Here is a 14307-nt window from a genome sequence, read left to right as displayed (position 1 = left end):
CGAAACTGGAACAGAGGTTTATAGAAATAACGATGCTTTCTCATTGATGTTTGAAAATGTGCAGTTTGACATTTAAAAAAAAATGAAGGGAGTCCCCCGCCCTCCGATCAACGAGATAGGGGAAAAGAACAAGAATAGAACCTAAACAGGCTTTTAGTTAAATAACAATGGAAGCTGCTCCTGTTCTGTATGGATGCACACTCCCAGAGGCCCACCACATGTTTCAATGCATGATTTCACACACACACACACACACACACACACACACACAAACTTGTTTTTATTACTTAGGAGGACCTTGTATTCAGTAATTCTCTAGAAACTTACCCTGACTTTAACCATACCCCACGTTACGCTTCACACAACCCTTATTCTAACCTAAACCAAACTTTAAACCAACTCTTTGGGGACACACCGTTTTTTCCTGACATTGGGACGAGTCCCCACAATGTGACTGTGAGACTTATGTCCCCACGACGTGAGTTAAACCACCAACTGTGCTCCACCAATAAATCCCAACACAGACAACATTAAGCAACCGGCTTTGATTGGAACTAACTAATGATAATGGTCGGGTCATGGTTTGTAAGCTGGTTGGTCTTCCATATATTGTTTGTAGGGTACTGGGCTTGATGGGTCATGATATTGTCCCAGTGGTTGTTTGCTGGTTAGGTAACGGTGTTGTTTAGACCCAACAAGCCATATCGTCCTTTAAGGTCAATCAGTGAGCTATGAACCATCTCGTGTCTTTAGTCACGGTCTCTGGTCCCTCAGAGAACCTCCCACTCTGTCATGGTGGTCGACCCCTGTGTGTGTTTGTCACAGCCAACAAGCCTCCACGCACTTCTCTTTCCCGCTCTTGTTTGAAGTCCGCGGGGGGTGGGGAGCTACTTGGACACCCGCGGAAACACAGGCATCCCACCTCCATGCTGAATTTGGAGATAGTCTGCTGTTTCGAGGTAGTACGTCAGTGTGAGATTGACAGTGGGGTAACAGGAAGGAATGCATGAATCCCAGAATACACACTGAATTTGCGTACAAGGGGGTTTAAGGGTGAGACAGATGCTAACAGCGGTCTTCAAAATTGTCATTTGGTACACACATCAAACCCAGTGATTAATGCACATAATATAAAGTGAAGACCAAGGACGCAGCTCTTTAAGTACTAAATGTGTGAAGACCGTAATTACATACATGTAAGTAAGTCTCCTTTACTCTAAAGATGGTTTACATCTGAGGACATTTACTGTGAAAGCCAGTCCTCGTATGATTTAATTTAGACGGTGGAGCAGATTCTTGACGAGATAATTAGCAGACAAACTGTGCAGCTGGCTGCTGAGTTAGGGAGTTTTTTCAGCCAAGAGTCAAGTGGGTAAATGTGAAAAACCACAAAGAGAGCGTGTGCCAGAGTTCACCTACAGTACATCAACCCCCACTCTTTCTTTTCTCCCTCTCTCTCTCTTTTGTCAGATTGAACAAACCTCATTGCACATCACTGGGACTAACGCTCAATACAAGCCAGTGCTGAACTCTGAATTTAGTGAGCCAATAACGTCTCTGGAGGCTACAGATGCACTGTGTAGACACAACAGGCTTACTAAATAAATCCACCTGGGTTCACGAGGTGGTAGGAAAGTCAGTGAGTTCATGGTGTCATAAAAAGGTTTTATTCTTCCTTCAAGAGTTTAGAGTTTTATGCTTTGGTTCAGACTAAAATACCAAAGTAATTGGATTGATTGCTCTCAAATTTGATGCAGACATCCATAGCATTTAGAGGGAGAATCCTACCGACGTTGGTGATCCCCTGACTTTAGCTCTAGAAACACAATGAGCGTGTCATTTTTGGACAATAATGAAATGCCTTTACAACTATTAGATGGGTTTCCATGAATGTGCCACAAAAGGATGAATTTCAATCACTTTGGTGATACCTTCAGTTCCTCTAGTACAATCATCAGGTCAACATTTTAATTTGTCAAAATCTTTTGTTTATGACTAAATACCAGCAAAACTAATGGCATTCCCAGCCGCCTCAGCTCTACATTGTGTTTGTGTAATAATAATTAGCACATTTTAGCATGCTAACATGCTAAACTTAGATGCAAAACATGGTGAAAATGAAATCTGCTTAACATCAGCATGTTAGCATGCTGACGTTAGCATTTAGCTCGAAGCATCGCTGTGCATAAGCACAACCTCGCAGAGCAGCTAGCATGACTATGGACTCTTAAAATAACATAATGAGCTTCGTTCTAATTTGTCTGTTGCTCATCACGTGTTGGTATTCATGGCCCAGTGAGAGTTTCTCTGAATGGCATGTTATACATTTCATGACAAAACATTTGGAAGCTAATTCGTGGATATAGAAGAGAAACTGGTGAAAATGGAATAAAAACACAAAACAAAGTAGATTTAAGCACATTAGCTTCTTATACCCATATGAAAATAGCATTAATTATTGCAAACATTTTGTTTTTTTGTCATAATAAAACAGACAAAAACAGTAACAGTTGTAAGTTGGCATAAAGAACGTGTGGGTCATGTTTTCAATAACTTAAGATGTTTGGCCGATTATGGGTGATTGTACACAAATAGCATCAACAGCATGTTTCCACATTTTGTTACTAATGGAAATATAAAGGACACAAAAACAGTGTCTAAATTTGCAATGTTTAGCTTTTTGCTGTCCTTTTAAGTGACTCTTGATTTTCTTGTTTTAACCCGTCTCATTTCCTGTAATTGAAATGTCAAAAACAATGTGTTGTAGATTAATAAAACAGTGGGGGCACGTAAAGAAACATGTGTAGGTCAGGATTTCTTTCCCCTCCTCCCAGAGTTTAAAGGAATATGATTGTTTCAGTGGAAGAGAGACATGTCTTTATCAAAGAGAGAAAGAGAGAGACAAACAGATTAGTTCTTCTACATGAGTATTGAGATACATGACAGCAGTGTAGGTGTGGGGCCAAGCCCTTACACACACCACTCTTAGTCATACAAAACAAACACTTTTTTTTGTACATAGAAGTTAAACACTGCATGATCCTGGGAGGAACACAGAAGTGTTTGATCTTTTTATAATCTTGCCATCTTATATTTCAATTTGAACCGCCCAGCCATCACGAACCACATCTTGTTTGTAGTATGTTGTATAAAAAAAAAGTTAATCCAAAGAAAATGGCAGAGATAAATAAATAAGAAACAGAGCGCGACGTCAAGTCACAGGTGTAACGCTATCACCTCGTATTCAGATAACACCTTTTTCTTCACACCTGCGATGAGATTTTGAAATGCAACAATTTATGTTTTTGTTCTCTTATCACATCTGTGTAATTCCAGTGTTTGCAATGAGTTAAATATAATTAAATACGGTTAATGAGAGACCATTGCTGTTTTACGGAGCTAATAGATGATATCAGGCCTTGGTACGGTAGATCTGCACAGCCTTATCTTCCCAACACTGAGCCCCTCCCTGCTCATTTTAGTCAGCATCACTCGTTGTTGCAGATGATTGTTTCTAAGATTATCTGATTAAAATGAAACAGAATCTTCAATGACACAAAAGAGTAATGTCCATTTTTATGTCCATTTTTCCATCAAATGTCCTTTGTCGTCCATCTGATTGTGGCAATCGACAAAAGTCTTTCAGCCACAGACTTTGTCATTTAAACCCCATATAGACTTGGTTCTGTCATTATCTAAGTGCAGTTCCTCTCTGTTGATATCAAAACAAGGTTTCAAGAAGAGTTTTGAAATTGCACTATTGTCCACAGTTCTACAGCGATGCCGTTTCAGTCCCCCACAGGTTCTGCGCTTGAACACAATTTGTAAGTGTTCATACCAGCAACTGTCGTTGTCGAGGCCAGCGAGTTTTCTTGACAAGGTCCACCTTTTATTTAAATTCCATTTTCTTCTTACCCTCGTCTTACTCCACACAGGTGTAGTTACAGGTTCACCAGACAGTCATTAGTAGTGTTACGGAGTGAATAAGTACTTATATGAAGGGAGTCACTCTGCTTCACCTCTGGATCCACGAAATACACCAAGTTCACTTGGTGTCCTGTGGGGGGAAACATATGAAGACGTACTTTAAACTTCATAATCAGAAAATAGAAATATTACACTCAGTCATTGCAATTTAAATGGTTCATAAATGATTTCAGTATGTTTTTCTTCATTATTTAAATATTCGGTGAACTCACTTGGCTTTATTTTAGCTCTACATTAGCATTGCTCTCATAGCTGCCTTGCTGATTCGTTTGCGATTCTTCCTCATCCTTTTCCTTGGACGGGCTGGGGGTCTGGGGCCTGCTGGAGCCGATGGCTGCCGTGTGGTGGTCGTAGATTTTGCCGCTGTTAATATAGGATTTACATGTTATTAATTAATATTACCAAAAATATATTACTTTTTTTTCTTGCTTATTATTGTGAAAATACTTGAGTTTAAAATGTACAATGGAACAACCGAGAAAACAACAAATTTTTCTTTTAGCACATCATTTTACTGACATGTATCTAAATGCTCTTCTTATTTGTGTTATTTCTATTAACCCAAAGTATTAAATAATGTGTCGTTGTTTGCAGATGATGATGATGTTTACCATGCAGGCGATGTCTTTCCTCCTCTTCTCGTTTCACCTGCTGCTGTCTCAGTATCTCCTTCTCTTGGTCCAGCCTCTTGTGGAGAAGTAGAAGCTCTTTTCTCTCCTGCTCCAGTTTTTCCTCAATCTGTAATATCCTCACCTCCTCAGGAGTTTCATTGTCTCTCCGTCTCGCCTGTTCTCGAGGCTCCGGATTTGGCTCTTTAGTCGCTCTTAACCTGCTCCCAACTCTCTCACTGGGCGCCTCAGTAGGACTGAACTTGGCTTCAGGATTCTGATCACCAGGGTGAGAAGATCCACTCGTGTGGCTCTTTGAAAGTTTGGATTTGTCGTCTTGCCATAATGGACTGTGTGTTTGCGTGCCTTCGTCCCTGCTACCGTTTCCCTCGTTAACCTTCCCTTCAGTGCTGAGGAGCAGCAACCCCTCCCCACCTTCTACCAACTCGTTCTTTACCTCCACGCCAACATTATCCACTGAGGAAACAGTCTTGTTGCCATCTGAGATCCTTCCATTTTTCTTCTCCACATCCTCCAGATTTTCAGTTTGGTCTTTAGTCCCAAGGAGCCTGGTGGCATTATGCGCCCAATGTGGAGCAAAAAGAACAGCCTCTCCGGTGCGAGATGTGTCTTTCCCAGCCAGGCTGTACCCTTCTTCGGGCTGAGTGAAGGTGTCTCCTCTGGGGCTCCAGTGCTGCTCCAGGAGGTCCTCCAGGTTGGCCCTCTGGTTCTGCTTCAGATCATCCCACTGATGGAGTTCATCCTTGGTGTGCACCTTGACCTTTCACAATAAAACAAAACAACATACAGTTCAGCTAAATCTCAGTACAGTTCATTAATCCTACAAATTCAATGTATCAGTCACACAGAGTAGAAGGTTAGAGTTTGGTCGATATCTACATTTACATATCCACAAATATTACTTCTATAGCACTCACCCAGCAGCAGATTAGCATGCAAAATAGCATTCATAATTTACCTGTCCGTGTCCTTGGCTGAGTGTGTGGTTTCGATGCTGGTGGTTATGCTGTCTGCGCGATGCCTTTTTCTTGGGCACAGGAGGCTGTGGAGCCGGCTGACATCGGCACTCCACATGATCGACAACTGACACCACAGCTTTAGCGTAAGTGGGTCTTTTGTTGATGTACTCGATCTTCATTACCTGCAGACGATGGCAATAATAATTCTGAGTACAACACAAACATAGTTCAGCCTTACATGTGTGTGTTTTAGACTTTTGTGTGCTGTATGTTTCTGTGCGTTTCTGGTTACTTACCTGCAAGTATCTGGTGTGCGTGACGATAGGGACGCACTGCAGGCTCTTGGTGTTGCAGCAACCAGAGCAGCGCTGCACCTCGACGCATGGCGGCCATAACAGGAAGTTAGCGTTGCTGCGGTCCAACATCGCCCTGGTGACCTCAACCACCTCTGTACGAACTTTGCACAGAGCCTGCTGAGCCGGCTGGGCATCTGAGGGACGAGATATGGACTGAGTTTGAGCATGGAGGGATTAAGAAACAATGGGCTCCTGAGCACAGACACAAAATCATTTTGCATCTGTTTAACGCATTTTGCTTCTCTTTATGGTAATTTTGCATCTCTTTGTGGCCGTTTTCCATCTCGATGTGGTCATTTTGTGTCTTTTATGTGGTCACTAATGCGTCTCTTCATAGTTGTTTTGCTGGTCTTTTGGTCATCTTGCATCTCTTTGTAGTGGCTCTGTGTGTCTTTGTGGTTATTTGGCGTCTCTTTCTGTGACATTTTGCAGGCAAAACTCAGGGGGCCCCTGACCCCTTGGCCCCTGGGCCTCTGCCCCGTAGGCCTGTTCAGTAATCCATCCATGAGTGTGAGTATGACTGTTTGAACTTGTGTTAGCATTATTATTCGCTATTGTTAAATTTATAATTTTGATCTATTTGACTATTAAGACAACTAACCACTGACTTTAGCAAACCCCCTCCCTGAGTGTTTGTTCAACCAATAAGTAAAACATCTACATGCACATGGGACTCCTTATGATTTGCTGCAGAAATCTAAACCCTCCCAAGTTGCTAGGAGCTGAGCTTGTGGCAAATATGAGCGGCCTAATTACGTTCAATCCCTTTGTGCGGACTCAAGCGTCCGTAGTGACTCACCTAGCTTGTTTGCATGTGTATTTATGGGATGACTGATTTCTTGCTGTTGTTGAACAGAAACAAGCAGGTGAAAATGAAACTCAGGCATTTCAAATGAGTAGATATGTCACAGCTTCTTCGAATCAGACTTATTGTTAATATTGCATTGTGTTGGTCAGTTACGGAGAAACATGAGGGAATTTCATTCCACAAAGGTTCACTGTTCAACGAGACCGTTCTGTTTGAACATAGAAGGCCACATGAAGAAGATGCTTGGTATAGTTTACACGATGATTAATGTAAGGCCATTAGTATCTCCTCATGCTAGAGGGAATCCAACAAAGTCACCCAGACGGTTGTAAATTGGGGTCCAGTAATTCAGACATCTGCTTTATTATGATAGCGGGAAAAAAAAGGTTAATGCGAGGAATTTTACCGTGTCACTAAAGCCATACTTGTCACATTAATCAACTCACAGGAAGGCGGACTGAAAACACCCGCAGCCCTCCACTAATGAGGATGGAGTACTTTTACATTCATGAGGAAAATCAGGAATCCTCCATGTCAGCGCGACAACCTTCTATTAACCCATTAATAGATATGAATACACACAGATGTATCCTCACAAAGTGTCAGCCGTACCATGAGAATGATCCTTTTTGAGAGCCGAAGAAGAGCAACAGCAGTGATGTTTCCATCTTATGTGATGTACAAACAATTGACACCTTGATCACAACCAGGAACCAGTTTTTCAAATGACACTGTGGGGGAATAGAAAGGAAGGAGCGGGGGGGGGGGGGGGTAGCTCACCGAGGCTCCTTGGTAGTCTATGAACTCCATTGGCTGCAGAAGTCCCGTCCTCCTCATCTGAGACAGAACAATAAACAAACACAGCATTTGACTTACGTAAACACGGCAACTGATTTATGAATGGTCCGTTTTTGCCATGTGGTGTACGTTTTATTCTAAGGCCCTCTAGCGCCCTCTGCATGTACAGAGAGGAAACAGTATTTGCATGTGGACAGGGGAGAGAGCGAGAGAGAGAGAGAGAGAGAGACTTAGACCCAAGTCATTGTTGTTATAATTCTTACTCTGTTTATTTCCATCTGTGTTGATAAGATCATGTATCCTCTCTGCTCCCTGTTATAACTCCATTTGTTTGTTCGAGTTGGTTTCATCACTCGCGATGTTTACTTATCACAATCATTGTCGAAATGTAGCCACTTATTATTATGTCTTGTTAGTTTTCAGGTAATCACTGCATTGCATGTATTATTTAGTGATCTCTCGATTCAGTTTTTATCATCGCAAACTACAAATGACTAAGTCTGCATTCATGAGAAAACATCATTACATAAGTGAGTATTTAGATTTGTGTTGTCTGTGCATCATTCATCATCACTATTCATGTGTTGTATATCTACAGTGCCGCCTTTGCTTGATTTCAAAGCATTTATTTTGAAAGGATACTCGTAAGCACAAAGGCTGCGCAACGCTCTCATGCACTCATACAGAAACATATATTCTTATGTAACGATACATAATGATAACTCACTGTGCACTGCATGTGTTTCCCATGAAATTGTTGCCTACATATCTGATACTTTCTGCCTTAGTATCTTTGCATTCTAAACAATGTTGCCCAACATTTTATTTGTACAATACAGAAAATGAAGAATCCAACCAGTGTTATTAAGGTTAAAATAAGATGTGAACAGAATGTAACAGTGTTAGGATCCATAATAACAGCCCCAAATCTGAGTCTGGTTTGAGCGTATTATCAACAGTGATATCAGAATGCGCTGGTCTTTACCTACGGAGTCAGTGAGCAGCAGCAGCTGAAGGTCCTCTATGGAGGAGATGGGGCTGTTTCTAACCAGCTCCACCAGGGCTGCAGGCAGAGGCTCCCCCTGAAACACACAAGTATTTACAAATTCACGTAAGAGAACGTAGAAACGAGATACTCTGGACTGTTTTAGAACATGACTATGGGAAAAGACGCGAAAGCATTTGGACATTCTTTCCAGCGGTGCACGTGACTATACGAATAGCTACTTTCCCACCCTGTGTTCATCCTGTATTAGACGTTACAGTTTCCCAAACAATTCTCTCTGAGGAAATGGAGTAACACTGCAGCACGTCTGCAACAATCCACTTCACAAAGTGTTTCAGTGTGTGTGTGTGTGTGTGTGTGTGTGTGTGTGTGCTTGACTGAGGCACAATAGGTCTCAAATTGACAGGTCTTTAAATACAAAGACGAATATAGATTTAGTTTTGAATGCTCTCTGGGGCAGTGGGGTTTGTTTACGTCAGTGAATTCTGACTGTTTGAGAGAAACAAACAAATGCTTTTTCTTTTTTTTGTATGCGATTACACTTCAAATCTTAACTGTCCAAAATGACCGATTGGGCCTTTAAACATTGTACTCGCTGACTTGTTCTTTTTATAGAAAACTCGGTGCAGCGGATGTCTCTTTAATGTGTTGTTAATAGTTTTTGGAAGACAATAGGGTTTTATAGCATGAAGGATATAAAAAATATCAGGTTTCTGCTCCACAGGAATTCACTTTAGTTTTTCTTTGATGATAATAACAAAAGGATAAGATAACACAAGCCTTATACGTAAGCATCATGCATTTGATTACATATTTCCATACCACCACACCAGAAACCAAGCAACAGCTCTACATTGTGATTCTATGGACTGACTGTGGGTTTAACCCCCCCGGTCATTACTGGGCAAGAGAGCTGAGAGGGTGAGGGGGTATTAACCAAAGCAGACACACAATGGTCACTAAGAGCAGGGTGAATGACTATTGGCGTTGTGTCTTCTCATCTGCTAACATTTAGGGGTCAAAGGAGCCAGGAAGGAGTCAGGAAATGGGGGAAGGAGTGATATGGAGAGGAGGAGAGTTGTTGAGGGATAATAGATGAATAAAAGACGGGTTAACGTGGACAAGGATCAGACATGGGTCGGGACACTTCCTCACATTGGTTTAAATGCTGCGGACGTGCTTCATTCGCTTCGTCATCACACGGTGAGATGGAAGCAGTGAAGATGATCTCAAGGGAGCAGAACGTGGTTAAAACACAGTTTGATGTTATAGTGCAAGTCCAGTCCAGTAAGCTGTGTGCGCACTGCCATTCAGGTTCTGGAGAGTATCATGAATACCTATGGGGACGCAGGTCTTAGCTTAAAGGAAGCAGCCATCCATGCATGGACATGTATTCCCATCCTGCCTACGCCATTGACTGTCCCCCATTGTTGGTTGGCTTTTCACAGTTAAATCATACGGCGGGGGGGGGAATGCCTGCTGTATTACACTTACATCTCTGCTGCAGAGCTGTCGATGCCCCTAAGGAGCCATAATGATGACGATTTCTTCCCTTTGCCAAACGTAGCCAACCCGCCTGCTCGGCTAATTGTGTGTGATGTTAATTATAGGATGTGTGTCTTTGTTAACAGTGGTGCCTGCTGTCATGACGATTTGTGTCTGAGCAGGAAATACTAAATAAACACTTTGGTTCCGATAAACATAACAGATGTAAACAGATTGAAAATCCTCAGACAGAGTGTGTAAACACACATCGATAATGTTCCAACGTGCAACTACGGGATGAGGATTTTGATACGTTCAATATATCAAGACAATAAAAACGCTGCTTATAGGGGAATTTCATATGACCTGTAGTTCAGTCTGAGTATGGAGGGATGATATCAGTGAGCAACAGCAGAACTCTATTCATTATGAAGGAGACAGCTGTCAGACAAGTGTTGGCCCACTGTCAATCTAACACAGAAGACTTTCAGCAGTACCACTTCTTAGGAACTAAGAATGTGACGATATGCGATAAAAAACACTCAAAATATTTAAGATGTTTGTTTATTTCTTAGATCGTATAAGCTTAAGTCATTCCAGTTTGTTTACTGCCTTTTTAAGAGCTTGATAACAGAACAGCTCCCATGATGGTCGAACCATAATGTTCCTCTTTTATTGTCGTGAGGATTCCGGTTGTCCTGTATACGTTTTGCAATTTTACATGGTTCAGAAAACTAATTCTCGACATAACCCGGCAACGCATCGCCTGAAAGCAAGCTCCCATCCCCTGAAGGTCTCTTGGGCACATTGAGGGATGCCAGGCAGCGCTGCAGTGGCCAGGGGAGGAGAGGGAACGTCTAATCCTACATAATTAGGGGGTCGAGATTGCTGCCGGCGCAGCGGCGGCACACGTGTGAGGTTTCACATGCCGTCACTGAAACGGCGCCTGCACGTGCACAACGCTGGAATGTGTGTATAAACGTGACTTTAATTAATTCCTTTGTCAGCATTTAAATCTGAGATGAAAAGGCGCCGGATGCAATTAAAGATAATGACGATTTTGTGTTAAGCTAAGAGTAAATGTCTGGATTCCTCTCTGGTGGTCCACAGTTGAATGAAGATGCACTTCATACATAGGCACACTTTTAAATTATCACTCACTCTCAAGACTCTCACGATGATGCTCTTTTTTATAAGGGATGTGATTGAACTTTGCATACAGACTCCATTTCACAGCTGCCATATCATAACTTTAAAATTAGACACGGGGAATTCCTGCCTGGATACCTCAAAGCCTTTGTAACTTTCTCCCTCTAAAACACTTGTCCTGTCACATTTGACTTCTCTTTTACATGTGGTGCCTTCACAGGCCATAAAATGAAAAGACAGGTTGATGACAGGAATTTAAATCCATCATAGTTGTGTTTCACCCTTAATCTACCTTTGTATGTGAAGTAGCCGGGGTGATGGTAGATTACATGCAAACACCAAATTGTATCGGTTAAGTGAATGAGAGGAGGAATGAAAGCGCTTAAGCACGCCAGTTCACATTCGGCAGGAAGACCTGCTCGTATTTTCCCTTCTTTTATATTGTTTGTACTTTCATTGAAAGCGAATCGTTTCCAACAAGTGTAGTTACTCAGTCCTGGGTGCAATATCCAAAACCAAACCCCTCCTTCTGTCTGGAGGAAAAAAGGCAAACTCAGTTGGGCCCTCTTGTTTGACTTGTTTAAATATCCACTTCCCATGACTGACTTGTTAACTGTGTGTGTTTTGACCCCATTTAGTTTTACAAGTGGCTGACACTGGTGTTTCACCGGTCGAGATGAATTTCCTGTGTCGCAAACACAGATGGAATCTGAACGGAGGCAGAAATACATATTATATCTGATTCAATGTGCATCTCAACCTTCTTCTATAGCTATTCATTTGGGCAAAGATGTTTTTTTGAACTACCATAATGTCAGTTAAGCCTCACTTGACCTCGACAGGACCCTCGCTTAAGTTTTGTCTTCCTGCTTGACCTCAGCAGACGGTCAGATGTTGCCCATTTATCCTTATGTCACCATTGCCTGTTCCTTCTTGAAGAAAGTACACAGCAGATGTCTATTAAAACTACTGGCAGTGGAAAACAACACTTTCCAACAAGTTCGGCATTTGTTTCGATGTGTTTATACATGACAAATATTTCACACCTCAACACTTCATTTTGCCTCCAAATATATTCCACCGTGGGTGTGAAAGTCAGAGAGAGAGAAGAAATGTGTCACTGCAACCGTGTTCACTCCTGGTTGTCGAACTAACATCTGGCCTCTACAGCAGCGTGTCACAGTGTGATGCTGCTCACTGACTAATTTATGGACTCAACATCTGGAACAGCATCCATGAATGCATCCCTTCGCCATCCAGCTGTAAAAGAGCCTTGTCGTGGCTAACGAGGCTAACAGGAGGACGACCCCTGCGTGAGTGGCCCCTGGGCATCCATTCATAGCGCCATAATGGGAGGAATAACAGTTATTTAGTGCGAGGATCCCAGCCCTCGAAAGAAGCAATATGGGAAAGATTGTATTTTATTATAAGACCAGACTGGAGCAGGTGCACGAACTCCAAAGTAAAAAAAAAAAAAAGAAACTCCTGGATTTGGTTGTAATGTTGGTCTGTGTCTTGTGTTTATGAGGAAAAACACTGCTTGACATATTTTACTCAAATTTAGCTCCAAAAGAGAATAAAATAGCCAACAATAGAATTATATGACATACAATGTAAAACAAGCATATACTCCAGTCAGTTTTGAAATAATTATTGTGAATAGTTGCAACACTCTCACATAAGTTAGGGGTTTTAACAGTAGGCCATATAGGTCGTTATTTGCCAGCATACTTTTATGGCGAGTGTAACAATTTCCAATAAAACTCACATGGTGCTTCACGTTATAATAATAATTGGCATGGCACGAGAGACGAACTTGAACACTAATAGCATTTCCAAGAGTCCGTCAAACTGTGAAAAGCTGCAGACTCACCTCGGCTACGCCAAACCGCAGACACGCCGCCAGCAACGCGAGCAGCAGCTGTACCCACGAGCTCATCTTGCTGCCCAGCCTCGAGCCTCTTCAACGGACCGGGCATTTATGGAAGCGCGAGAGTCCCTCTCTCCTCAGCACTGCGCGCGGGGGGACAGCGGCTCGCACTGCGGAACTGCGCGCGCGTAGACGGTCTGTCTCCACTGTTTGTTTCTCCGGTAGAGGTATCCGAGGAGGAGGGAGAAGAAAGCGCTCGTGCTCGGTCAGCGGCACGCACCTTTTAATAAGTCCCCGTAAAGGAAAAAAAAAAAAGGATCTCCAATGGGCTGGATGAATGATAAACCTCCACGTCTTAATTCAGGCGCTTTGTCTTCAACGTGATGTCCAGTCTTCTCTTTTTTTAGTCCACCTTGCGCACAAGTGCGCGTTTTACGGCTAAAAGCGCAAGATGTTACCACAAGACCTCATGACATTTCCGAGTCACAAACAAAACGATCCAGGAGACTCAGAAAGTGAGGAAAGTTGAAATGACTCCAAGGATATACCGCTTTCTGTCAAATACAATATATCCAATTGACTTCTCTTGTCAAGGGTCTCTTTAACCGTGACGCGTTACAAAAAAAACCTCACACGCTAAAAGTCTGAAATAACGTCGCAGGTCAGCTCGCTGGTTTGCGGTGCTCTTCTTCCAAGAAGTCTTATCACTAAGCAAAGCCCCGTGTGGCTCGGTGCCCGTCAGCCCTGGACCTGCCTGATTACGCAGTGGTGGTGGTGGTGGTGAGGGGAAGAGCACATTTCCAAGAGTCTCTCTCCCGCCCCCTGCCTGAAGAATGGGTGATAATCTGCGCACAAAGAAGCGACATCAGTCCACAGACGTCCGCCTCGCAGCAGCCCCTCCGAGCAACGTTTCCTCTGTCGTGAATCATTCATGCAGATCCAACGGACCGGGTTCGTCTGTTGATCTGAATTCTGTTTCTGCCACATGATCTGGTTTGAAATGTTCGTATTATTAACCCTGAGGGTGTAAAAATATCAACTGTCGGAGCGTTTGAGCAGTGGTCCTAAAGTAATACTGCAGTGATCTTTTCAGCCATTGTATGAGGTGCAATAGATATAGTTTGAGGTCGTGAACTTGAATATGTTCCACTTAATGTTACTTTATGTACTCTACTATCTACGTACATTTCAATCTAGCCACAACACCAACTTGACAAACTAAATTGCTAGTTACACGTTAATTAATCTGTATTAGTAATC

The 14307-nt window shown here is 42.5% G+C and overlaps 1 protein-coding gene across 1 annotated transcript; it reads right to left on the bottom strand.

Annotated features, from left to right (window-relative positions):
* Nucleotides 1–2863: 2863 nt before the first annotated feature.
* pdgfbb (platelet-derived growth factor beta polypeptide b) lies at nucleotides 2864–13799 on the bottom strand. The gene is made up of 8 exons (XM_079281392.1): nucleotides 13051–13799; nucleotides 8523–8619; nucleotides 7520–7576; nucleotides 5872–6065; nucleotides 5575–5757; nucleotides 4599–5376; nucleotides 4200–4350; nucleotides 2864–4057 (listed from the first exon to the last, which is right to left on the bottom strand). Exons 1-7 carry the CDS (start codon nucleotides 13114–13116, stop codon nucleotides 4217–4219), a joined length of 1509 nt encoding a protein of 502 aa, XP_079137518.1. The 5' UTR covers nucleotides 13117–13799; the 3' UTR covers nucleotides 2864–4057; nucleotides 4200–4216.
* Between the last annotated feature and the right edge of the window lie 508 nt (nucleotides 13800–14307).

This window comes from Melanostigma gelatinosum, assembly GCF_949748355.1.
Source record: "Melanostigma gelatinosum genome assembly, chromosome: 13".
In the NCBI taxonomy this organism is placed as follows: domain Eukaryota; kingdom Metazoa; phylum Chordata; class Actinopteri; order Perciformes; family Zoarcidae; genus Melanostigma; species Melanostigma gelatinosum.
The sequence above is the reverse complement of the archived record's forward strand: the minus strand, read 5'-3'. Positions and strand labels throughout refer to the sequence as shown.